This window comes from Drosophila takahashii, chromosome 2R (assembly GCF_030179915.1).
Source record: "Drosophila takahashii strain IR98-3 E-12201 chromosome 2R, DtakHiC1v2, whole genome shotgun sequence".
NCBI classification, from domain to species: Eukaryota; Metazoa; Arthropoda; class Insecta; order Diptera; family Drosophilidae; genus Drosophila; species Drosophila takahashii.
The window spans coordinates 30,027,895-30,052,125 of NC_091679.1; the positions used below are offsets into that span (position 1 = coordinate 30,027,895).

Sequence of the window (24,231 nt, forward strand, 5' to 3'; positions counted from 1 at the left end):
GGCGGGGCGTTGGTAGCACCACTGTCGCACCACGCACCACTTTCACTTGGTCCGGAAATTTGCTGCATCAGCGTATAGGAATTTTTGGTTTATGTCCGCACAGGCACTCACACAGACAGGACACTCCTGAGGCAGGATATTCCGAAGGTTTCAGCCACCTCAAGGCTGGCAAGAACCACACACCACACCACACACACACACACACAATCCGGCTTTGTATTAGCCATGTGAGTTTATTTGGGCAACGGATATTTCGGCCTGGCCGAAATGTGTGTCTGGGCTAGGCTTTCAAATATGAAATTTATTCAAGTCACTCTGGTTTAATGTTTGGAAATGGACAGCAAATAACTTTGCAAGCGTTTACAATGGCAACTGGGGAATTGTCTCGGCCAGGTCCCTAATTCGCCTCAGTTTCATAACGATCCTGGCCATGATGATGATGGCCATTTCGGTGCCAAAATGTTTCCCAATTACCGCCCCCCTCAAAAGCACGCACACATTATCGGAAAAGGAATCCTTTTTTGGTTCGCCTTCTATTTTCACTTCAATTTCGATTCTTACCGAAATGATTTTTTAAAGATAATATTACGAAAAACCCATCAAAGTAAAGGAAAATCCTGAAAGCCCCCTTAGCCGCCCCGCTACCCGCCCCCCGGCCACCACTTCCAATTATCCGTTTTCCAATATCTAACCCACTTGGGACCGCCGCCCAGGAGACATTGGCGCATAAATTGATTGGATGATGTCGCTTTTTATGTCGTTTGTACCCTCCGCTGCCCGAAAACCCAGCCACCGAAAGCGCTGTTGCCATTGGCTTCTTGTGATTCGGCGAATTCCATAAGTTGAGGCGATGCGTAGCATGTGTTATAAATAAATCAAGCATACTGGGTGGCAATCTCTTAGAGTCTGCCATTTTTCCTCGGCTCTTTATTTTTTTATGCTCGCCCTCGAGTTGTCATTTAATTCAAATGGTGCTTGGAATTGATTGGCAAAGTCCACGTTCCCTGGATACAAACCACTTTGGGATGTGAGGATGTTGTGCTGCGTATTTAGTAAATTGCAGCGATATGTGGTTACTTTGCATGCATGTGGCAACCGGTGGGGGGTCAGCCCGAAAACAATGGGCCAAAAATTCCCACCGGCGGTAAACCGCAAGTCAAGAGAGCGAAAGAGCTGCAAACCGAAAGCCCCCCGCCGCTTCAACGTTTAATTGAGGCTACTCACCTACGCAACAGCAATTGCGTGTGTTTGGCCCTGGGAATCGGCCAACAATTAGGGCCCAGAGCAACAAACCGGCAACAGGTAACCCGCTCCACACGCTCCTAATGCTGACCAACCACTTGACGCTGCAACACAACCACCACCACCAACATTCACCACACTTCACTCGTCAACAACTTTTGCAGCTTCGCAGTTCTCACAGCATTTCAATTGCAGCAGTGGCCAAAAATTCAAGCAAAAGTTCGCACTTGTCATGGCGCAGTTTCCCCACCAACAACCCACCCACCCGACAGAAACCCACATCGCACCACCAAAAAAGTAATCAACCAATTCGCTGGGAGAGCCACAGTGTTGAATACATACTTTCTGCTTGTCGGTCGAATGTCAGGAGGGGCAGGAATAGAAATAGAGTGAATGTGTTACAAATATGGGTTGGCTGCAATATATTTCATCATTTGTCCTGTTTGAGTTTACTATTTACAGTGTTTTTTTAGCGTTTGACATTGTTGGTTTTACAGTTTTGGGAAATATATTTATTGCACTGCTTTTGTTGGTGTTTGCGCCATTTATTTAAAGTTTGTATTAAGACATTAAATTTGGTTTTTATTTTAATTTTAAGCGTTAATCAACCAACTAAATGGTAAACGCAAACGTAAAACGCATATTCAGAACAGAATTTGCTACTATGATTTCAAAATGATTAAAATGTAATGAACATTTACAGTTTAAAATGTTGGTGTCAATCATTTTCACTCGAAGGAAGACGGTTTTCGTGTCTTAGGTATTTTTAGAACACGAACTTTGCTACTTATTATTTCCACTTTTTGGTTTGGTAAAATAATATTGAGTCAAAATCTGCCAAGTGGGCCACCCCTGTTCCGAAGGTCCGATTTTCATCGAACTTTTTTACTTTTCCGGTTCACAACGAAAATATAAGAACTTCATTTGAACGGTTTTGCGAAATTTTGAGTTTTACCGGAGTTATAGGGGTCAAAACATGGCATTTTTGACACTTTTTCGAAAAAGTTGCACTCAGTCAAAAATTCATAACTTCGGAACGGTAAGAGATATCTTTATGATGTTTTCACTAATCGCTCAAGAATTATTTAGGCTTTCCATAAAAAAATTTAAAAAAAAATTAAAAATTTTTTTTCTTAAAAATAAATCAACATTTTTTTTTAGTTTTTATTTTTTTCAGTGTTCTTCACCAGCTATAGAGTTTAAAACCATTTGAAAATGAAGTTTGATTCATTACGAAAAAGATCAAAAAAAAAAAAAGAGGGGCCCGGACAAAGGTTTTTCGCAATATCGATTTGAAGAAGGGCGCACAGCGGTTTTCCATACAAAACGACAAGAAGTGCCTCATTGACAGCTGCAGTCGGCTGACGCTACGCGCGCAACGGCATGTGTTGACCAGCCAATTTTCACGAGCAAGCCGTTTTTGTATGGAAAACCGCTGTGCGCCCTTCTTCAAATCGATATTGCGAAAAACCTTTGTCCGGGCCCCTCTTTTTTTTTTTGATCTTTTTCGTAATGAATCAAACTTCATTTTCAAATGGTTTTAAACTCTATAGCTGGTGAAGAACACTGAAAAAAATAAAAACTAAAAAAAAATGTTGATTTATTTTTAAGAAAAAAAATTTTTAATTTTTTTTAAAATTTTTTTATGGAAAGCCATAATAATTCTTGAGCGATTAGTGAAAACATCATAAAGATATCTCTTACCGTTCCGAAGTTATGAATTTTTGACTGAGTGCAACTTTTTCGAAAAAGTGTCAAAAATGCCATGTTTTGACCCCTATAACTCCGGTAAAACTCAAAATTTCGCAAAACCGTTCAAATGAAGTTCTTATATTTTCGTTGTGAACCGGAAAAGTAAAAAAGTTCGATGAAAATCGGACCTTCGGAACAGGGGTGGCCCACTTGGCAGATTTTGACTCTATTCTTAACCATTTTTGGTTAAAAGACATTTCTATAACTTGGCTAGCCACTTTTTAGTTGCCACGAAAACCGGTTAACTTATTTTCCGACCTAATTACAGTTTTACAATCACTATGAAACTTCGCGCGCTTGTATAAATGCGAATTTGTTGCACTATTAACAAGAATTTACTCTCTACGCAAGCTGCAAATTATCTAGTGCCTTCTTTTTCTGCCTTTTTTTGGGTCCTGCAACTTGGTCCTGCGGCAGGCCGGGTGTCCTTGGGTCGGCAGGTGGCGCGAGTCGAGTAGAGTTGCTATGCCGACCAGCAGGTGGCGCCAGGGACTTTTACTCGGTTTTAATAACGCTTCGCCTTGATGATGTTAATAATGCTGCTTTGTGATTACCATTTACGGCTCTTGTTGTTGCTCTTGCTGCCGTTGCCATGGCTCCAGGACTCCCAGACTCCAGGAGCTGCCGCATTGTTAATGGAGATGTAGCCGGAGTTGAGGCCAGTGAGCGGCTGCCTGCGGTGCGGCAAAGTGTTGGCAGTAATTGCAATTTGTTGCCCCTGTTCCGCAGCAGCAGCAGCAATCTAAGTTGGATTCTCATTAGAGTAGATAGTCAATGGACAAATCTGGGATCCTCTGTGAAGCCAAAACCTTCAGCGAGTTCCCAATCGAAGTCCTGTCAATCCAAGACGGCAACACACAAAACCGCAATAAAGCGACTCGCTTGCGACTTGCAAATTCAATTAGTTAATCCCCAAATGGTGGATTTCGGCGAGGGGCAAAGCGCTGATAAGGAAGACGAGCATAAGGAGAAGCACGTAGCCACTGCAGGATAACTTGGCATGTGGCATGCGTCATGCTCTGTGCACCATGCACCAAGCAGCGTCGCTCCGACTATTGTTATATCGTATTTGAGCAAACGCTGCCAACTGCAGCGCCCCGAAAATCGTTATAAAGCATTCGCCTTCGACTTTGACAGCTTGTATTCCCTGCCATGCAAATGCCAGGCACGTTGCTGACAAGGGGGCGTGGCAGCCAGTCAGGCCCGGAGCCAAAAAGGATGCGCCGGCGAAAGGTGCCACGGATGTTCGATTTCGATTGATGGTGGCAGCTTCAGCTTCTAGTTCCCAGCTCCGAATTTCAAGACGGAGTCGCGATGGAGCGGATGTGCTGCGACAATATGCTGAAGCAGCGCTAATTTTTTCTTATTTTTCTGGCAGCTTACGTGTGGCCACGCCCACCAAAAAAATAGGAGGCCCCAAGAGTACACCAAAAAAAGCAAAGTCGAAAAAATGGTTTACTTTTTGTAGTTTAAGACATCAAATAAATAAATAAAATTTTTTTTAAAGAATAAATAAATACACTCAAAAAATTATTTTTTCTTAAATATAGAAAAAAAAATTTTTTCTGTGCTTCAAAAAAATATTCTATAAAGAGGAAAAATTTTCTAATCTTCAGAAAAATTTTCTAATCTTCAAAAAAATTCTGAATTGAACGAGTTTTTTTAGAAAATATTTTCTGAAATACAGAAAAATCAATTTTTTTCTAAATTATAAGGTTTATTTTTCTAATCATCCTTTCTTTTTTTGAGGGTTAAAATCGCTATTGATTTTAGAAAAAAAAAGACTGAACTTTTCTAAAACTAAAAAAAAATTGCCATTAAAATTATAAATATTTCTACATAATAGAAATATTGTTTTTCTAATAACAGAAAAATTTTTTGAAGATTTTTCTAACATTTTGAAAAAAATGTGTGATATTAAGAAATATTTTTCTAGAAAATAAAAAATTTAACCGTATTTGATCGATTTCCTTTCTTATAGACTTTTTAGAAAAGTTTTTTTTAGCCTAAGAAAAAATCGCTATTAATCGAAGAAAATTTCCGGGATTGGTAGCCTAGGGGTCTAACGCGTGCGTGCATGCATATGTTATTCAAGCTTGCGGCTGCAAGAGTGAGTTCAAACCCACGTCGAGACGAAAAACTCGTGGTGTCTTTTTGTTTTTTTTTTTTAACACTAATAGTTACATATTAATAAAAAAAATGTATTGCATTTTGTTTAAGTTTTTCAAATTTGAAACATTCAATTACTGTTACTATTGAACCATAATAAATAATAAATATTTAAATATTAATATTAATCAATAAATATTTAAAAGTAAAATTAAATGATAAACTAAAAGGAATAACCAGAAGAAAGCCAGATCAATTTGAGTAAAAATAGGAGAACAAAATGTGAATAGACTTTGTACAGCGCCTCACGTGATGCTTCCGTGGCGTAGCTAGTAGAGTGCTAGACTGCAAACTGTGAGGCGCGAGCGGTTAGCGGTTCGAATCCCGCGTGCGGCGACCAAGATGTTTTTCTCAAAATAGTAAGTTATTGGGTTTTTATATTTATAATTTGTAATTTGTACACTCATTTCAGTTCCAATTTGAATCCACCCATGTGCTCAATTAAAGGAAATTAAACTAAGGTGACAAACAAGAACGAAAAAAAAACAACACAAAGGCCGTGGCGTCACAGAAACAACCGGGTATAATTCCGAAGCCCGAAAATAGATTTTTGTATATTTGTCTATATTTAAAAAAAACCGTATTTCTATTTTTTAGAAAACCTTTATTTCTAAATTCTAAGAAATAATTTTTTACTTTCTAGCAAAATATTTCTAAATTGCAGTCTATTTTTTTTTGATTTTTAGAAAAAACGTCTTTGATTTTAAAAACCTACTTTCTTTAATATAGACAAAATCGCCAGTAAAGCAAATTCATAGGCGATTTTCTAAAACCAAGGGCGATTTCAGTCGATTTTTTTTTTGGGTGTATATTTTTCCTTTCTTTACTAAATGTTATTTCTAACGACCATTAACTTTGGGAAATTTCCCCAAGAACATTACCTTTATCTACCCATTATCTTCTAACTTTAAAGCTGAAGCTTTTGTTTCTTTGAAACATTTTGTATCCCTTTAAAAAAATGAATTTCCTTTAATGCGAATTAATTTCGGATTTTTAAAAGCACATTTCTTTTATTATTTATTTTTCCAATTGGGGTTTTTAATAGTAAATCACATAGATTTTAAATAAAATATATGATTTTTAGATTTTCCTCTGTGCACGATAACCATAAAGCAAAGTTAAAGCAGCGTGTGTGTGAGCGGAAATAATAATCGTCAAATTAATACGCGTCGGGAATTTCGCAAGGCTCCAAAACGCCGCTTGGCAACCCTGGAGGCCTTCGTCTGACCCGACAAATCCCGAATACGTGCGAGCATTTAAAGCAAAAACAAATAAAACTTAAGTGCTGCATGTGTGAAAATGTTCTTTGGATGGTTGGGGCTGGCTGGGTTGGTGAGTTGGGGGTTCTGGGAATCGGATACGGATCCGGACCACTCAGGTGTCCCGCCATTCAGCCAGCCCGCCTATGGTTAATCCGATCCCCGGCTGCTTAATCAGCTCCGGCTGCTTGGCCAAGATAGGAGGGTGAAACGAATCTTGAAATCTGGGGAAGGATGGGACACGCATACATCACTTGGCCCCGAAAAGCGGTCGGGGCCATCAAATTTCAGTCATAACAATAACACTGATAGTCCCCCGCTCGTAAAATAAGACCCGGCCAACCCTTTTTGGGGATCTGGCCGGGATTTGTTGCTTTCCTCATGTGTCTCGCTAGCCGGGGATGTGTGGATGAGGATGAGGATGTGGATGTGCTGTTGTTTCAGCCCCAGCTTGGAAAACAATCAAGAGAACGCGACACTAAAAACCACGCACGTTTTGGCCCTCATCCTCAGGCGGAGACACAGAAATTCGACAATGGCACTTGACGTTCCTGGGAGTCGAAGGGGTGCAGAAGGGGTCATATTCAGCGGAGGGCAGGTCAAAAGGCGACGCCTAAAGCATTTAAATCCTTTTCGCACTTTCGGCTGTCAGTCGCTGCTCGTCCCCGTCCCCATCCTCATCCTCATTCTCTTGCGCCGCCAGCTTGTTGCGTGTGAATTTCCATTCCGCCTATTTCCGGGGACCACACTGCGTATGACGTATGGAATGAAGAGGATTTCGTCCAGAATGGCATTGGAGGTGGGGTCGTCACGCTTAATTTTTGGCCTCGTCGTTTTTAGTGGGGTCGCAAGGCCGTAAAATAGGAATTTGCTTTATTAAAATTTTTCGCTTGAAAAATATGAGACAACGCAGAGCGATGAAAACAGCGAAAATTCGTAAGCAGCGAAACGTTGGGGGGGCCAAGGACTTTGGTAGTAGGGGCTCCTTCGCCTACAGAACGAGGTAAAAATTTACTCAACTATGAACTCCCCAAACCGACATGTATGTGTGGTGTGTGCGTGCGGGGAAATAGGCAAAAATTTGCGACAGGCCGAAGGTTATGTTGATCCTTGTCTGCTGGGGCTGGCATCCTAGCATCCCAGCATCCTAGCATCCTGGCAAGGGTTTTGCTTTTTCGAAGCTAGCTTTCGTCTGCGTCTGACAGATGCCAACCCCGTACAGGCCCCTCGTGTAACAACGAAATTTATATAAATTGCCCGTAATGCTGCTGGCTGTTCGACAACAACAGCAACATCAATCCAGGGGGCGGCGAGGCGGTGGGTGGATGGGTAAATTGTTGTTGATTCCCAGCTTGTTCCATCCACATTCTTTTGCCAAACAAATTATGTACGAAAAAGGCAAAATAATGAAATCGTAAAGAGTTTGGCAACGAATGAGTTCCTAACCCGGCTGCTCTGTGATATTTTTCTTATTTAAAATTCATTTCTGTCCCACCGCCCACCGAACACCACTCCCCTCCAACCCCATTCCTTCATCGTATCCTATTTTAACCATCCCCATCCTCCTGCAGACATGATGCGTATGCAAATTGCTGGCCATATTAATCATTGCCAGTTGGTAGCGCTGGAGCTAAGTTTTATTTTATTTCCATTTTCCCCTTTTTTTTTTTGTAATTCTACGGGAAAGTGCCGGAGGGGAAATGGGGGAGTGGTTTGCCCAGATTTAAAACTGCATTTCGTTGCTTATAAATAAACAGAGCCAGCGCGCGGGCACAAGAAATAGTCTCTGCTGGGAAATTTATGAAAGCGCGAATAAAATGCTCGTTTCACGGGACGCTAGTGGGCGGTGTGGAAAAAGAGCTTTTTTGGGGGCCTGGGTTTTAGGACACTAAAAACAAGTGCAGCTGCCTCGACTGACGACCGTCGCGTTAAATGCTTTTGTTGATTTTAGATGCGCGACTGCCTCGGGAAAAACCACCAACAACCCACCGCCCCCCGCCTTTTTCACCCCACCAACTCGCACAATTTAATAGTTTCGGCGGCAAGAAATGAACTCCACAACTGCAGCAGTCTGCAATGTGTCTTGGCAAACAGACACGGACAGCGGACAGAGGACCACGGACAACGGACAACGAGGACTACGGACTACGGACCACACCCACAATTGGCTTTTGTGGCACGGCAAACGCGCTTTTTCGTTTTGGGTCCGGGAAATGTGTTTGCTTTTCATTAAAAAAGAACGGAACGGAGCGTTTCTGGCCAAGTTTTTCGCCCAGCTTCCTTTTTTTTTAAGGCAGCTGGAAACGGTCAAAGTTCGGCCGCAAGGCCCGGGGGCTCCGGCGAGAAGAGCTTTGCGGAATGTCCTGTTTTATTGCGGTCAGGATTCGCTTTGACTGGGCTTCGGTCCTGGGGCTGCGGGACATGGACTCCAGGCCATGGGGCACTGGGATCGCGGACTTTGAGTAAACACATATTTCATAATTCATCATACGGCGTTGCCATAGAAAGTCACGTTTTTAATAGAGGACCCAACGGACGCACAGACCGGAGACAACAAATGGCCGCGAGGACAATTAATTAAGTGCATTGCTAATGAATCACTCTCCCTCCTCTTTTTCTTCTGGTTGTCCTTTTTAGCTGTCATCGCCATCCTGGCCACCCCCTGCCACGCCCAGCAGCAGAAGTTCCGGACCACGCCGCACGACCTGCAGGTCCTCGAAGGAGCCGAGGCCATGATGCGATGCGAGGTGGCCAATGTGGCCGGCGCCGTCCAGTGGACCAAGGACGGATTCGCGCTGGGCTTCTCTGCGGTGATTCCCGGCTATCCGCGCTACTCCGTGCTGGGCGACCGCAAGCAGGGCATCTACAACCTGCGCATCTCGAACGCCTCGATCAACGACGACGCCGACTACCAGTGCCAGGTGGGTCCGGCGCGGCTGAACAGCGCGATCCGAGCCAACGCCAAGCTGACCGTCATATGTGAGTATCATGTCCATATAGTGCAAGTCCTTTTCAAGTCCTCCTTTCTGACCAGAATCGTGCCCTATTCTATATACACACAGGAAAAAATGTGAGAAAAGATCACGTGCAAGTCAATTTATATTTATTTATATATCATTTATTTTATAATTTATTTTATATCATTTCTATTTTTTTTCTGTGCAGAAATCCATAAGCCTAAAAAACTCTAAGTAATAAATGAGTCTCTCATCGTATAAAATTAATTCGATTGCGTAATTGGATGCTTCACATGACAGTTACAAATAGAATTTCAAAAAATTTTAAAATATATAACCATTGAACTTCGAAGGAAATTTATCATCATTCCAATTTTAATTTGTCTGAACGTAACTTTGACTTCTATTGTCAAACTCAGCTTGAACAATATCCGACTGTTTTCTTATTCGGAGTCGGAGTCCCAAGAGCTGAGGAAGGAATCTAAGCACAAAGTGCCATACCAAGTGCTACAGTCGGAAACCCCCTCGAAAACCCTTAGCATGCTTCATCTTTGGGCCACCCACTCAATTGAATTTACCCCTTTCGTCGGGTTCGCCTTTTTCTTGGGGGCTGCAATTAATTTAAGTAATAAATACAAATGAATTTGTCACCGGGGGCGCCACACACGTACGTAAATACATACGGTGGCACACATTCCTGCTGTTTCCTGCTCATTGCACCTATGGAATTCTACTAGTGAAATTCAAATGCGGGTCCCCCCATCCACCAGAGCCTGTCCCACTCCCACATCTGCCGTCTCTGTCGCTGCCAACATTTATTGTCAGCAATTTGCAAAACAACAGCAGCAACAGCATCGCCGAGCTGAGCTGAATTTAGCGCAGTTTATTGCTCCAAGGAGCCAAAGTGGGCGGAAAAGGAAAGCCAGGGGGTTTTTGGGGGTGGAGCTGGAAAATGGGGCTGTATCTCCACTGCAGGCAAAGCGATGTGAAATGAATTCCTTTTTGTTTTAGCCTCTCGTTTCGCCTCGTTTTCGGCTGTTGCATTGTCGTCGAGCAATCACTTTGACTGTTCTGCTTCTGCCGCTGCTTTTGCTGTAATTGTAATCACTCAAGGAATTGCGCTACATTTGATGACAGCGATTTTCATTTGGTCCGCTTCGTTTGGTCCTTCCAAGGAATTTTTCCCAGACATCAAGAGACTCCATGGCTACCACTCACTGCTCACTGCATGGCTAGCACACATTCCGGGGCCAAAGGCCCACGCACTCGCACACTCGCACACTCGCACACTCGCACACCCGCACACACGCGCACACGCCTAATGACGTTTGTTTAGTTAATTACGCGCCATGAGCTGTGACAATGGTGATGTGTGTGCCGGAGGCCTTGGGGTGGCAAAAAAGATAGAAAAAAGTATGGAGTGCCTAGACTTGAGGATACCCAGAACGTATCTTAAGTCCTTTGCCATTTGAAATACACCATGTTTTAACTTGTAGTTACAAGAAACTGAATTATAATGAGAATTTTTTAATCTAAAACAGCTTTGAAACATTTCAAAACTGTAATACATTTTATTTTAGGAAACTGTAGGAATAAGCGCATAAATAAGATCCTTATTAATTGGACTTTGAAATGGTTTTAAATTAGTATGATTTTTAAATGCCTCAAACATGCATATTCAATTCTGAATTCAGTTATAAATGCATTCAGTTATATTATAAAAGGGATCTGAAAAATTTTTATTATAAATACCAATATTAGCCACTCAACGGTCCAATATACCCTTCCTTTTTCCAAATACCGTATATAAAAAAATAAAATAAAATGAAATGAGGAAAAAACCAAGCTAAGATGGGGATGCTGCGGGAGGAGTAAGAGCTAGATTCTCGGCCGAGCTTGTTAGTGCCTGCGAGTTGTTGTTGGAGCTGCGAAAGGTCGGTCGTCACATGACATGTTTGTCATAATTGTAGATACTTGTGTGAGTGCTGCCCCCCAAAGCCACCCCCCCACCCACAACCCCATTCCAACCTCACCACCCAATCCCACCCCATTGTTTTGTAATGTAATCTTCTTCTTGGCTCTCACAAATGACATGTGTCTGTGCCCCCAGTTCAAGGCATTTGGGCATTCCAGGCGTAGGTGTGTGCGGGTGGGAGGCACGTGCGACATTATTGCTGCAATTAGCCAAGGGGAAATGTGGACAAATGCCTAATAATTCAATTAAGTTCGAATTACATTTATTTGATTTATTCCGAAAAGCATTTATCTGCTGTTTGCATGCCTAGGAAAGGTATGAATTACAGGATATACGCATGGGAGACGCAGTTCATCAATAATATTTTACTAAAATATAATATTAAATATTATTATTTCGAATTTTTAGAGAGTACCAAATCAGTATATTTAATAAGGTTGTTGAAAAAAATTTAAATTATATTTCATGCATTTTGTTAAAGCATTCGAAGCATAAGAAATATACTTTTCTTTCGTTTATAATTCAGTTGAAAAAATTGTACAATTTTTTAATAGTTGTGTTTTAAAAGAAAAAGAGTTGCTTTTTTCAAATGTTTTGGCTGCATAACAAACCAAGAATCAGGTCGCCTGTAAATGGTTTAAAAGTCGACAAAAACAGTATTTTTCCAACTTTGTGGAAGTATTTATTATTGTCCTTGGATGGGAGAATTTTTTCACGAGAACATTTGAAACAGGTTATTCATTTTTAAGCATCCATCGAGGTAAATAAATAAAGGTTCAGTTTTGTAACAGTTTTCAGTTTTTTTATTAATTCAGCTATCTATGAGAAATATATGTACGTTTAAGTTTTGTCGAAATTCTATTTTGCCCTTCTAACAGAACTTCTGTCCATGTAATCTCAACTTGGAAGATATGATTTAATTAAAACTTTTTGCAGATAGTCTATTAAAAATTAATAGCACTCACCTTTTGTCCGGCTAAAATTAAATTTTCAGACTCCGTTACAAAGTTTCTGCAGCAATTTGGGTGTAACACTGGCCGTGTGCTTATGTTAAAGTTCCAAAAATTATTCTGCACTCCCACCAACACATACATATATGCATGTACATACTCGTATATATATAGTATGGGTAAAAATAAACGTGAGGGCGCAATTAGATTATAAGTTTGGCAAAAGCAAAGAACTTTTGCACACAAAAGTCCACGTGCAAATTTATGGAAATTCCCAGAAAATTTTCGCATGCCATTAATTTGGAATACAAAAAAAAAATAGGGGGAAAAAAATAATGGAGCCAAAAACACATATGCCGCAAGGCAACTGCAAGGTCCGTGTCCGAATGCGAATCCGAATCCGAAGAGCTAAAACTTTTTGCCCGGGCGGCGGACAATGGCAAACGGCAAATGGAATGGCCAGGAAAATGGGGAGCACTTGCTGCAGCCACCTTCGAGCGTTTATAAATTTTTGACTACAATGCAGCCCGAATTTAAGTTGGACTTCCTTCCTGGCCAATAGACGCACTTCATTGATTTTCAAATGTCCGCACATTTTTCAAAAACACACCCTGCCCCCCGAGCCGCCTCTGTAATTGAAGTGCAAATGAGGAAAGTTTTCATCTGCCGGCATTCCCGGGGAAATATCGCCCGACATTTGTTATGTGAGGCTGACCTTAAAGTCAGCCCCGAGCTCCTTGGGTCGCACTCCGGGTGTGACCGGGCCTGATGGCTCAACTTACATCACAGCCAGCCACTAGAAGCTGAAGCTCAAGCTCAGGCTCCCTTGGCCCAAAACGAACGAAAAAATGGCCAATTCTTGCCTTCGCCTTGGATTGAGATTGGGCTGCAGTGGGTGGGTGGATAGTTGGGCTTAGCTGGGTTGGGCGAAAGGGCTGGGAAAGTATTCCGGCGCATAAAACTTTTATGAGGCGTACTATTAGTGGGTTAGCCGGGGTGTCGTTGCCCGAGGGGCGAGTGGTCCAGTGTTCATGGCAAATTGCACTTTGTGTACTCGCTTGCCAGGAATCCGGCAACTGGATCTGGTTGGAGCTAAAGCTCTGCCGCTGCCAGTGCCGCCGTTATTGCAGCCATTGTTGCATAAATTATTTGATGCCAGCCAACAGTGCACTCAAAGAAGTGCGCTGCACCAGCTCATCCACCCACAACCTTACCCGGAATCCAGCCACATCCCACCACTGTCATGTGGGGCCGCGGCTTATGCATAAAATTTAATCAACATTTAACCCTAACCAAGTCAGCTCAGTATCCGAATTTTCACCTGATGGAGCACGAATCTTATCTAGGGCAAACCAAGTAAGGTTCAACTTATTATTAGCTGCTATCTGAATTTTGTAATACAAACATATTTCCATAAAATAATGTAGGTATAATGCAATATTTACTTTTATAATGTTATTCAAACTACTTTTTATGATTTTCATATTTCCGATAGACCCCTAAAACATAATTTGATTAATACATATTTACCTATTTTGTATTTAAACTGTTTTAAAAAAATGTGGACACTCTTTGATTGCAAATTCTTTTGTATTTTGCTACTAAAATAATTTCTAAAATAATTGGGTAAAATTCATAGAATTCAAGTCTCTTCTAGCAGTTCCGTCGCACTGCATTTCCACCGGCATTGGTTGTTGCCTAGCAGCTTTTGTTAGACTTCCTTCTGACCACCGAGCCTCCTACGTGTTTCCCTTGAAACGACTCCACCTGCTCGTTTCTCAATAATCAAATACAATATGCATACCAATCAACAATGCACATAGCCCACGTTCCAATCCACACGCACCTACATACGTACGTCACTCTACATAGGTATAGAATCTATAGATATAGAAATGTCTGAGCAGGATGGCAGGCCACGCTTCGGCATAAATCGAGTTGCATTTGCCAGGACTTGGCGCTAGAAAAATCATAAAATGTGCATATATTTCGCTTTTTAACCATGCAGCACGCGCAGTGCCACGCCCTTTCCCGGTGCGCCCCCGCCCCCCAAAAAGCCCTGCCACGGGGAGCCAAATATTATGAATTTTCAATGCACGTAACGCCCCCTCCACGGACAATCTGTATAGCCAGCGGTGCCACGGCGACACCAATTTCGGCTCACAAAGCCTTTAGTCAAGGTTGATGCTGGATGGTGGATGCTGGATCCTGGCTGCAGGATGATCTAGGGTTGCCATTGGCGTTTCCTCAGGCAGAAGGGTTTCGGTCGGAATAACAAGCGACGCATCGCTAGCCTTGGAAAAAATAAAGCGAACAATTTTCAAATTTCTACTCCGCTTTTGGTATATTCTATCATAGGCGAAAGGATAGCAAGTTAGTTTGGGAAAAGTGCAAAAAGCCTATTCAAGGACATGTTTCAACAGCAATTGTTGAAAGTAAATTCTTAACTTTTCTCGGAACTTGTTCTGTACAAACGCGAATGCTGATGTGAAAGGGTGGAAAGTTTCTTCCGAATTTAATAACAAATGCATAGCCAGAAGGCGAATTAGGGAAATCAATCAATTACCAAGTATTCACAAGAAACTAAATCTTAGTTTTATTTTATTGCTTGACCTAAATAACAACAATAAGTAAATACCAAAGTCATCGCACCTCTGGGTGTTCTTGTTAATAAACCGGAAAATCATCGGCTTTTACGGTACAGTGACGAATATTGCCGGGAATGAAAGGAAATACCTTGTACCTAAGCTTCTGAATTGGAAATTACATTCATGTATTTGATTTGTTGCATAATAATTTGAGCAGCTGGCGGCGATGCTAAACTAAATCTAATCAAAGGGAAAGGGACACCGCCCTTGCGGTGTTGATTTCATTTGTGCCGCAACAAAAGCAATTACCTCTACGCAGAACGATGTCGCAGACAAGGAACCTCTTCTGTAGTCAACCCCCTAAGCCCCAAACCCCCAACTCCTTGAAGCCTTGGGACTCCTTGTGCGACATTAAGCATTCATTTTGCATGCAACAACTTCTGGAGCAGTTCGCGGAGCAGACGGCAACATATGTTGCATGTCAAATGCAGGACTCGCTAACCAAGTGAGGGAGGGAGTAGAGGCTCCATCTCCATCTCCTACTCCTACTCCTCCTTTTCCCGCTTAGTGCAATGGCAATGGCAGCCAAACTCCTTCAGGTGGCATTAAAATAATGCACACGTGCACTTAACTTTATCCACGTTTCTCGTTGTTTGTTTCGCTGCATGCTCGTACTTTCGTTGCTTCGTTTGTTTGTTTCTGCATTTGCTGCATTCATGCACCACCCACCCAACTTGCAACAACCACCCACCCACTCGGCACCACCCGGCGTCACTCAGCCATTGTTTCGCCGGTGGCTCGTGTATATTTCAACAGTTTGCCAAGGCATGCCGGCTCAGGCATGCCATGCTCCTCCTTTTTGGCCCCCAATCCGCCCCTCTCATCGTCCACCCCCTAGAGCGCAAATATTGAAACTCATATTTGAGCACATTAACGAGGGAACTGCCTACACGGAGGAAAACAAGTAAAGAGTTTTTAAACTTTCATGTTGCAATCGAATTTGAGGCAAGGATTTTAGTTGGAATTAGAATAGGAAGAGATATTAAACAAATATATCAAATTATAATTTTTTATATATCTTAAATGCTCTATGATTTGTTTAGAGTGGACCTGTGAAGTGGGTGGTTAACAAGGACGGAATGCTGCGTTCTTGGCGCATTCTTCCTGGCCTCCACTTCCCAATTCCAGCCGCTTCAGCTGCTTCAGCTGCTGTTTCTGTTTCTGCATTGGCGGCCATTCAACCTGGGCCTTCAACAACAATGTCGTCTGTCGTCGCATATACACACAATGCATTAGGGCAGTGCCACGCCCACAGAACGCCCACAAAACGCCCTGTAATGCCATTGTGGCCCATAATGAGCAAAGCTTCCCTGGCAGCCATTAGCTTTTGTTTCTAACCGACCACCACCCACTACGAACTTCCTTTGTGACCCAACCCCTAATCGCTACAACTGCTCTCCTCTCTTCCAGCTCCGCCAGCCTCGATCGAGATCAAAGGTTACAGCCACAATTCCAAGGTGGAGGTGCGCGAGAACCAGGACCTGCAGCTCAAGTGCATCGTGGCCAATGCTAAGCCGGCGGCCCAAATCGTCTGGTATCGCGGCAATGTGGAGTACAAACCAGGTTAGTAGCAACTTAGCCATTACGTTTAATGTCCATCCATGGGCCATCAACCGCAAGGGAAGATGGTTTTTATCACGCACCTGTCACCAAGCGGATATAAAACGCAGATCAGCTAAAAGTGAAGGCATCTAAAATCCCAATAGGTTTCTGGGGAGCACCTGAATAATTATATGATATTTAAAATTAGCATATAACTGCAAAGAAACTAATTACAATAACCAACCAGTTCAAGAGCTCTCCAAGTCAAAGGATAAATAATATATGGAGCAAATAAATAACATATAGAAATATTAAAGAAATGCACAATACGAAGTTAAAGAAATAGAAAGGACTAATAATATTTTATAACAGAACCTTTTTCAAATTGCCAGAGAGAAAGTGTCTCGAGATATCCTGGCCATATTAAACGGCCTAAAACAACATAGGTTGTACGAACATAACAATATACATTTTCTCCTCGAAGGCATTATGCAGAATAAAAAAAGTGTAAATGGGTTTTGGCCAGGCCCTTTTTAGCCGGGATAAGTGCGGATGCGAATGCGGATGTGGAAGTGAAGGTGGCGAACGAGATGGGTATGGTAAATGGTGGATGAGGATGAGCGAGATGGCAATGCAGATGGAGATGGGCAAAGTGACGCCTGTCAACCGTTTGGCCATCGCACATGTGATATGATGGAACGGGGGCGGCAGGCGGAATGAGAATCCTGACAGGATGCGGGAGCGGCAGGGAAATGGACGTCGACTTTCGGCCTGATGACGGTGCTTAAATAATAATTTTATACTCCAACAAAGCGCCGACTGTCGATGTTCGGCCCTTATCTGCTGTGTGTGGTTCGCTATCCTGTCCTGCCCTCTGTTGTGTTTTGCTGTCCAGAGTCCTGGGTCCTTCGTCCTGCTCCCTCTGTCCCGTGTTTGTGCCTCGTCATTTAGCCGCTGCTGGGCAGTCAGCAAATTGGAAAACAGAGCTGCTGGAAAATATGGAAAAATGCAAATGTCAATGGGTAAATGGGCTAAGCGGATGGGGCGCCCGATCCCATCACACGGCGCTTAGCCGCCTTCACGACTTTTAATTTTCATAATGATTATGGCCCCTACAAACCGTACATGTGGGTGGCTGTTGCCCCTTTTTCCGGGTGGCGGATTTTCCGCTCCTTTCCCGCCGTTTGGGCAGTAACGAAATCATTTTAGCACAACTGGCGCGTTAAAAATGCTTAAAATGTGAAACGCACGGCGACAGCGACGATGATGATGGAAATTTTTCGGGTAAACATATAAAAAACGGAAAAACAACAAACAAAAAACAAAACAGCGAAAACAACACAGGCCAGGAAGAGGGAAGAAAATTCGCAAAGCGGCGTTAAAATGTAGGAAAATCCGCAAGGAAATGTGGACAGCGGAAGGAAGCTGCATGATGAATTATGTTTATGACGCAATATGTTGCGGCAGGGACTTTGGCCGGACCCCCGTAGCCATACATCCCCCGGTCCAGGGTCCAGGGTTTACGAGAATGGCCAGTTTTGGTCTGGGTTTTGTATCATTTGCAAGCTGTCAAGGGGGCGTGTGTGTGTGTGTGTGTGTGTGAGTAGCGGGGACGCGTAAATGGCGGTTAATGTGGGCTGGCGGCCATCTTGGTGATTACCCCCGAGTAAAATGGTGGTTTCGGCCCCTTTGCGCCCCCTCGATAGTTGGGTGGGTCGGGGCACATTTTTTAGGCCACACTTTTCGGCGCAGATGAGGCTCGTTGAAAATTTATAACTGAAAATGATGTCACAAAATGCTCTTGCTGGTGTGGGATTGATGGGAGTTGAGAAATACTTATTTCTCAAGGCACTAAACTTTGGCACTTTCCTGCCAAATGCAGTAAATTTAAATCGATTGAGAGGCGGTATTCCGAATGGAAATATTTATTTTGCGGTCTGGGTTATCACTTAAAAATATACGCTGGCAATTTACAACCAACGATTTTTTTATTTTTTCCAAACTAAAATATAAATTGGTATAATCAAATTTTATACACAGCCTTAACATCCGCTGCTAAATTCATTTTCAAGTCAATGCAAACACCTGTTAATTAACGGATATCCTTGGTTTGCTTGCAGAAAAACGCGAGGACAACGTGGAGGAGTCAACGGCCAAGCGCTACACCACCACCTCGGTTCTCAAACTGAAGCCCGGACCCGACGACGACTACACGGAGTACACGTGCCAGGCGAAGCACAAGGCCCTGTCCCCGGACATGCCCATGCGGGCCACCGTTCAACTGTCCGTGTTGTGTGAGTAGCTTCTCAGCCTTTCCACCGACCATCTGTTTTTCGGGGGTGCTACGAAAGCGACCCCGAGGATCCAAGAATCGGAGAGGTCGTGTGGGTGACCTCATTAGCCGGCTCAATTTGCTATACAATTGAACGTGCGTGCTGGGGTGAATGTATGAGTAACTGTGGGGGGTAGGAGGTCTTCAAAGAGGAACAGCCTGCTACATTTGATGCACTGGAAAAATTATATATTATGGCTAACTGTCCGATCAATACCATTCCTCTTGGGGTAGCTGCTTTTGTCAGTTAGGCAAATTCACCTCAAATCAAATCAATGCTTTAATGGTTTTTCTAATTGAAAATATTTCCGAAATTTCTAAAAGTTAGTTAACTATTATATTTCTATTTGGAATTTCTAAATATTTTAATTAGCTTATACAAACACACAAAAAAAAAACACACCGGGATCAAATTGATATGAGCATGGTAAATTTTTGGTTTTATTCGCATATATGAAAAAAGAGAGCATTAAGCAATAGAGCGGGGTAGCGTTTAAATTAACATTAATATAATTTCCTTTAAATAACTTCCATAAATCAAACCTTTAGTGGGCAATTATTTTCTCCAGTGCAGGCAATGAATTTTTTGCAGCACTCTCCATCGGCCTGGCCCGATGCGGATGCCATTTGCCACCACGGCCGCTAATTGCGCGATTCGGGCGCGTATTAATTAGTTTTTAAATTCTAATGTGCCGCACAGCTGCCACTGCCAATGTGAATGTGAATGGCTGTGGGACTGGGAATGGGAATGCGAATTGCGATGCTGCACGGTAGCGCGAGCCATTACGAATGCCAAAAGTCCTCTTATTGATTGTTGCCATTGGCAGTGGTGGCCATGGTGGCACGGGTCCACTGGTGGTGCCAGTGGTTGCCTCGGGCACCTGCCTATAGCTCTGGGAAACTGGATATGGCTATAGCGATGGCGATGGCTCCACCTGCACACGCACATTCAAATTAATTATGTTTGTTATTTATGCATAGGCAGCTGGCAAATGGTGGCCCCAACTGCCGCAGTTCGTTGGCCATTTCCAGTGCTCGTCGCGATGTAATTGGCAAAAAAGTAGGAAAAAAATGGCGAAAAATCGAGTTGCGCTATCTGCAGGCTGAAAATGGCAAGGGGTGCTAGCTATATATCCCCTTTCATTTGGCCTTCCTGTGGGGGCTTAATTATGGCGCCATTATTGCTTCCTCACTGCCTCATCTCGGACCTGGTCGTACAATATTTCAAGTGATTTTAATTTAATTTTCCGTTGCATGCCTGCGAGGGAAGTGCGTGTGTGCGCCTCGTGTGTGCAACGTGTGTATAAATATGTAAAGTGTGTGTGCTTGGCAGCTTTTATGCCTCACCTGATTGCTGCTGTTGATTCAATACGGTTGACCGCTTGTCAAATTGTGATAAAGAAAATATATTACACGCCCGTGCAGCAGGCGGATAAGAGTAAATGTTTTTCCAAAGTTTTCCCCCTGGAAAAGCGATAGGCGGCCACTGCTTCGCCCCTTTCTAGTTGTTAGCAATTATATAGCATCCGCTGATAATTTCCAAATGTATTTAACACGCACTGTCACTGGCTTTTCCACTGCTCTGCGGTATTTTACACTATTATTAATCGCCCAGTGCGACGCCCACAACATGTGAAATTACCGACGCCCCGAAATGGGGCTCAAAAAAAGAGGAGAAATCGGAAAATAATGCATATGACCGCATAAACGATTTGCATGCAAACACTTCAATTAAAAACTGTACGAATTTCAACTGCATGCGCACACATATGCGCTCTCCCCGCACTTTACTTTAGTGTAAATTGAATTTATTTGCGGACAGCAGTTGCAATTAAATATGCGAACTGTGAACACTGCAAACTGCCGGCATTCAGTGGAGTTTTTTGTACCAAACCGCTCTCTGTTCTAATCCCACAGATCCCCCGGGACCGCCATATATCGAGGGCTATTCGCCGGGCGAAACTCTGCGCCGCGGCCAGACGGTGGAGCTCATGTGCCGGAGTCGCGGCGGCAATCCGCCTGCCCAGCTCATCTGGTACAAGAACGGATCCCAGATACGCATGGCCTACAGGTAAGCCATAAGTTCTAATTATTAAAATATTAAATATTCAAAAAATAATAATGTGCTTAATTAGAGGGATTTTTATCTAATGGATTTTACGTAACCACACCTAATCGTGTATAGAATTATCACCTAATCCTTGGTCAAATTAATAATTTTTGTTTTTTTTATATATACTAAATTAACTAACCGCGAACTGACATTTAATCTGAACGAAAGAAAATATTCATTAATTCCGAAATATTTTGCTTTCATAAATTAACATAAAAAGCTATTATAATAAATTTTAAATCATATATTTTGTCATTTTAAGATATATATTTTGTAATTATTTAAATATAAATTATTCGAATAATAATATGCTTAATTAAGGGGATTTTTATCTAATGTATTTTATGTAACCACACCTAATCCTATTTAGAATTATCACCTAATCCGTGGTCAAATGAATAATTTTTGTGTTTTTTCTATATATACTAAAATAACTAACCGCGAACTGACATTTAATCTGAACGAAAGAAAATATTCATTAGTTCCGAAATATTTTGTTTTCATAAATGAACATAAAAACATATTTTGTCATTTTAAGGCAGATTTAATATTCATTTAACTTTAAGGTGCTACAAATATTGATCTTTTCCTTATCGAATGTGTTTCCTTTACGCACAGGACCTCTGGCCGATTGTCCGAGAACATCTATACCTTTACCGCCGAGGCGGGCGACAACAGGGCGCGATTCCGCTGCGAGGCGAGCAACGTGATGTCTCAGAATCCGCTGAAGGCGGAAGTGGAGCTGGCTGTGCTGTGTAAGTCGAGATCCAATGGCGCTCCGCATCCAATTTGTGCCATCTAATTGCGCGTTCTTCATATTTATATATGCATCCCGGGCTGAGTAGCATATCAGATTTAATGTGTGTCTAGATGCGGGATAGGGAATCGGCAGGAGAGAGAGCAGGCACTCTGCGATGTGGGGAACGGATTGTGTCAACAGCCTGGCTTGGCTGCGACATCTTCCAAATTCCACAGAGCCAGCAGCACTTGGCAGGCGACTCACACACAGATGTTGGAGGATGGGGGATGGATTTTCCCCCCTGAAATAAGCCTGGCAACTCGCTCGGCTCGGCTGGCTGTTGCTTTCTTTTGCAATTAAGCTTAAGTTTGCACTTTGAAAGCCTCTCCAGCCTCCGTCCCACTTGGCTTTGTCAAATCAAGCAATGCAAATTCTTTTCAAGTGCCAAATAGCGCACAGCCCCAACCACCGACCTCTGAACCCAGCCGTTGCAGCTTGTTAGAGTTACAACAATTGCAATCAGGCACACAAAGCTGACGGGCGGAACGACGCGGTGCCAAAGTCGTTAGCGACACTTGGACGGACGGACGGAGACCAGCAAACATTTGCATGCCACATCCTTACCCCTTACCCCGCTACTTACCCAGCTCATGTGTCTCACATGCAAATGGATGAGGCGGCCGCTCAACACGGCGTATGCGCGATATTTAAATTTCAAGTGCTCGGCAGTCCGCTGAAATTGGCATCTTTTACCTGAAGCGGCCTTTAAGTGCGCGGAGTGTGTTACTCCGCCCTTACGAAAGGCAAAAACTCGTTTAGCTGGCAGCTTTCAGTTTATGCGCATACCAATCAAAGCGCCATACAGGTCAGGCCTGCCCACTCGGCCCCATCTTGCCCCAATAAGTATGCCACATTGAGTGGCCAGCACGAGCGAATATACGAACAGTCGCACACTAACACTGCAGTGAAAAAAATGATGTGGTCAGTGGGAAAATTTTAGACTTTAATAGTCAAATTAAATAATTATAATAATCTATAAATTTATTTTTGAATTTCTAAAGAGTTATTAAAATTTTTGAAAAATCATAGGACATAAGTTTCCAGATATGCATAGAATTTTCTTGCTTTCCCATTGATTACCTTTATGGTGGAATAGTTTTCTCCTGTGTATCGGTTAGATAGCAGATGTGGCCTCAGCTGGCGGCCCGGGCTCTTAGCACACGCATTATTTATGTATAACGAATGTGGAACAACAAAACTGAAGACGTAGCAGGAATACATTCAGCATCAGCATTCTTTTAGCCCCTCCCCCTACACACGAGTGTGTGGTGTGTGTGCCCGGAATGAAGATGTATGGCCAAGACGGACCGACGAAAGATGCGAGAAGTTAAGAATTCATAATGTTTATTTATATGCGAAACATATCGAGTCGAAAGTTTCGTATTCGTATTCCCTGCGCGCCATTGCCAAACCCATGCCCCTTGCCTCATTCCCCATTCGCTATCCAAAAGCCAAAGCCCAAGACAACTCTGCGTATGCGTAATGTATGCACTTATCCATCAAGGCAGCGGCAGCTGCAGCTGCTACTGCTGCTCCGCTTCGATGGCATTAGGTAATAGCTCCGCAGACGGACGGACTGTCAGTCACTCAGTCATCATTTGCATGGAGGCGGCATCAGGAGCCGACATTCCTCCCCGAGGCTATTAGGGAAGCAGGGAAAAGGGATACCGGGAAACAGGGAAACCAGGGAAACCAGGGGCATTCGCTTGCAAACTGGCGAATATGAGATACTCGTGTGCGCCTGCCTCTAGCATGCCGCAAGTGGGCCCGCCGCAAACCTATTACATATTAATGCGCCCTTCATTATGCGTCCCCCGGTAACTGGTTAACTGGAATCCTTCTCTCTCCCCAGTCGCACCCACCCACGTCACCGTAATGGGACCCACGGAGGCGCGCGTCGGCGATATTGTGCCGCTGACATGCAACACCGCACCATCGAATCCGCCCGCCGAGATCAAGTGGATGGTGGGCGGACGGCAGGTGCGCAACGCCACCTCAAAGACGATTGTCAGTCCCGAGGGTAAGTGCGCCGGGCGGCGAACGCCTGTGTGACATAATCCCCCGACTAATCCATTTCCATCTCTGTCTCCCTGTCCGTCATCGCAGGCGGCTGGACGACCACCTCGAACATCACCGCCACCGTGGAGCCCAACAAGCGCTCACTGGTCGTCATCTGTCACGGACTCAACATGCAGCTGACCGAGAATGTCGTCTCCACCCACACGATCAATGTGCTGTGTAAGTATGCCCCAAGCCAGTGAATATGATGTCCTTTTAGCAGTAACAAAATGAAAAAATCCGCCAAGCAGGGGAAATAAGGTTTTATGGTCCAGAAATAATCCACTTACAGGTTCCTATTCTTAAGAAGGATTTTTATTTTGATTTATTTTACACACGAATGCGTTATTAATATTAAATAAAAGTTATAAATTGAAAACTTTTAAAAGATAAAACAAATATTTGTTTTGAGAGTCTTACAATTTTTTAAATAAA

At 43.1% G+C, this 24,231-nt stretch overlaps 1 protein-coding gene across 4 annotated transcripts in view; it reads left to right on the forward strand.

The window, feature by feature from the left end:
* Positions 1 to 24,231, forward strand: part of sns (sticks and stones) — a 78,658-nt gene that overhangs the window by 14,664 nt on the left and 39,763 nt on the right. For all 4 annotated transcript variants that reach the window (XM_070212478.1, XM_044395760.2, XM_070212479.1 and 1 more), the window contains 7 exons: positions 9,060 to 9,401; positions 16,363 to 16,515; positions 18,615 to 18,788; positions 20,744 to 20,897; positions 21,558 to 21,694; positions 23,591 to 23,758; positions 23,845 to 23,976. In XM_070212478.1, the coding sequence (XP_070068579.1) occupies positions 9,060 to 9,401; positions 16,363 to 16,515; positions 18,615 to 18,788; positions 20,744 to 20,897; positions 21,558 to 21,694; positions 23,591 to 23,758; positions 23,845 to 23,976 (1,260 nt within the window). The remainder of the gene's footprint in view (positions 1 to 9,059; positions 9,402 to 16,362; positions 16,516 to 18,614; positions 18,789 to 20,743; positions 20,898 to 21,557; positions 21,695 to 23,590; positions 23,759 to 23,844; positions 23,977 to 24,231) is intronic.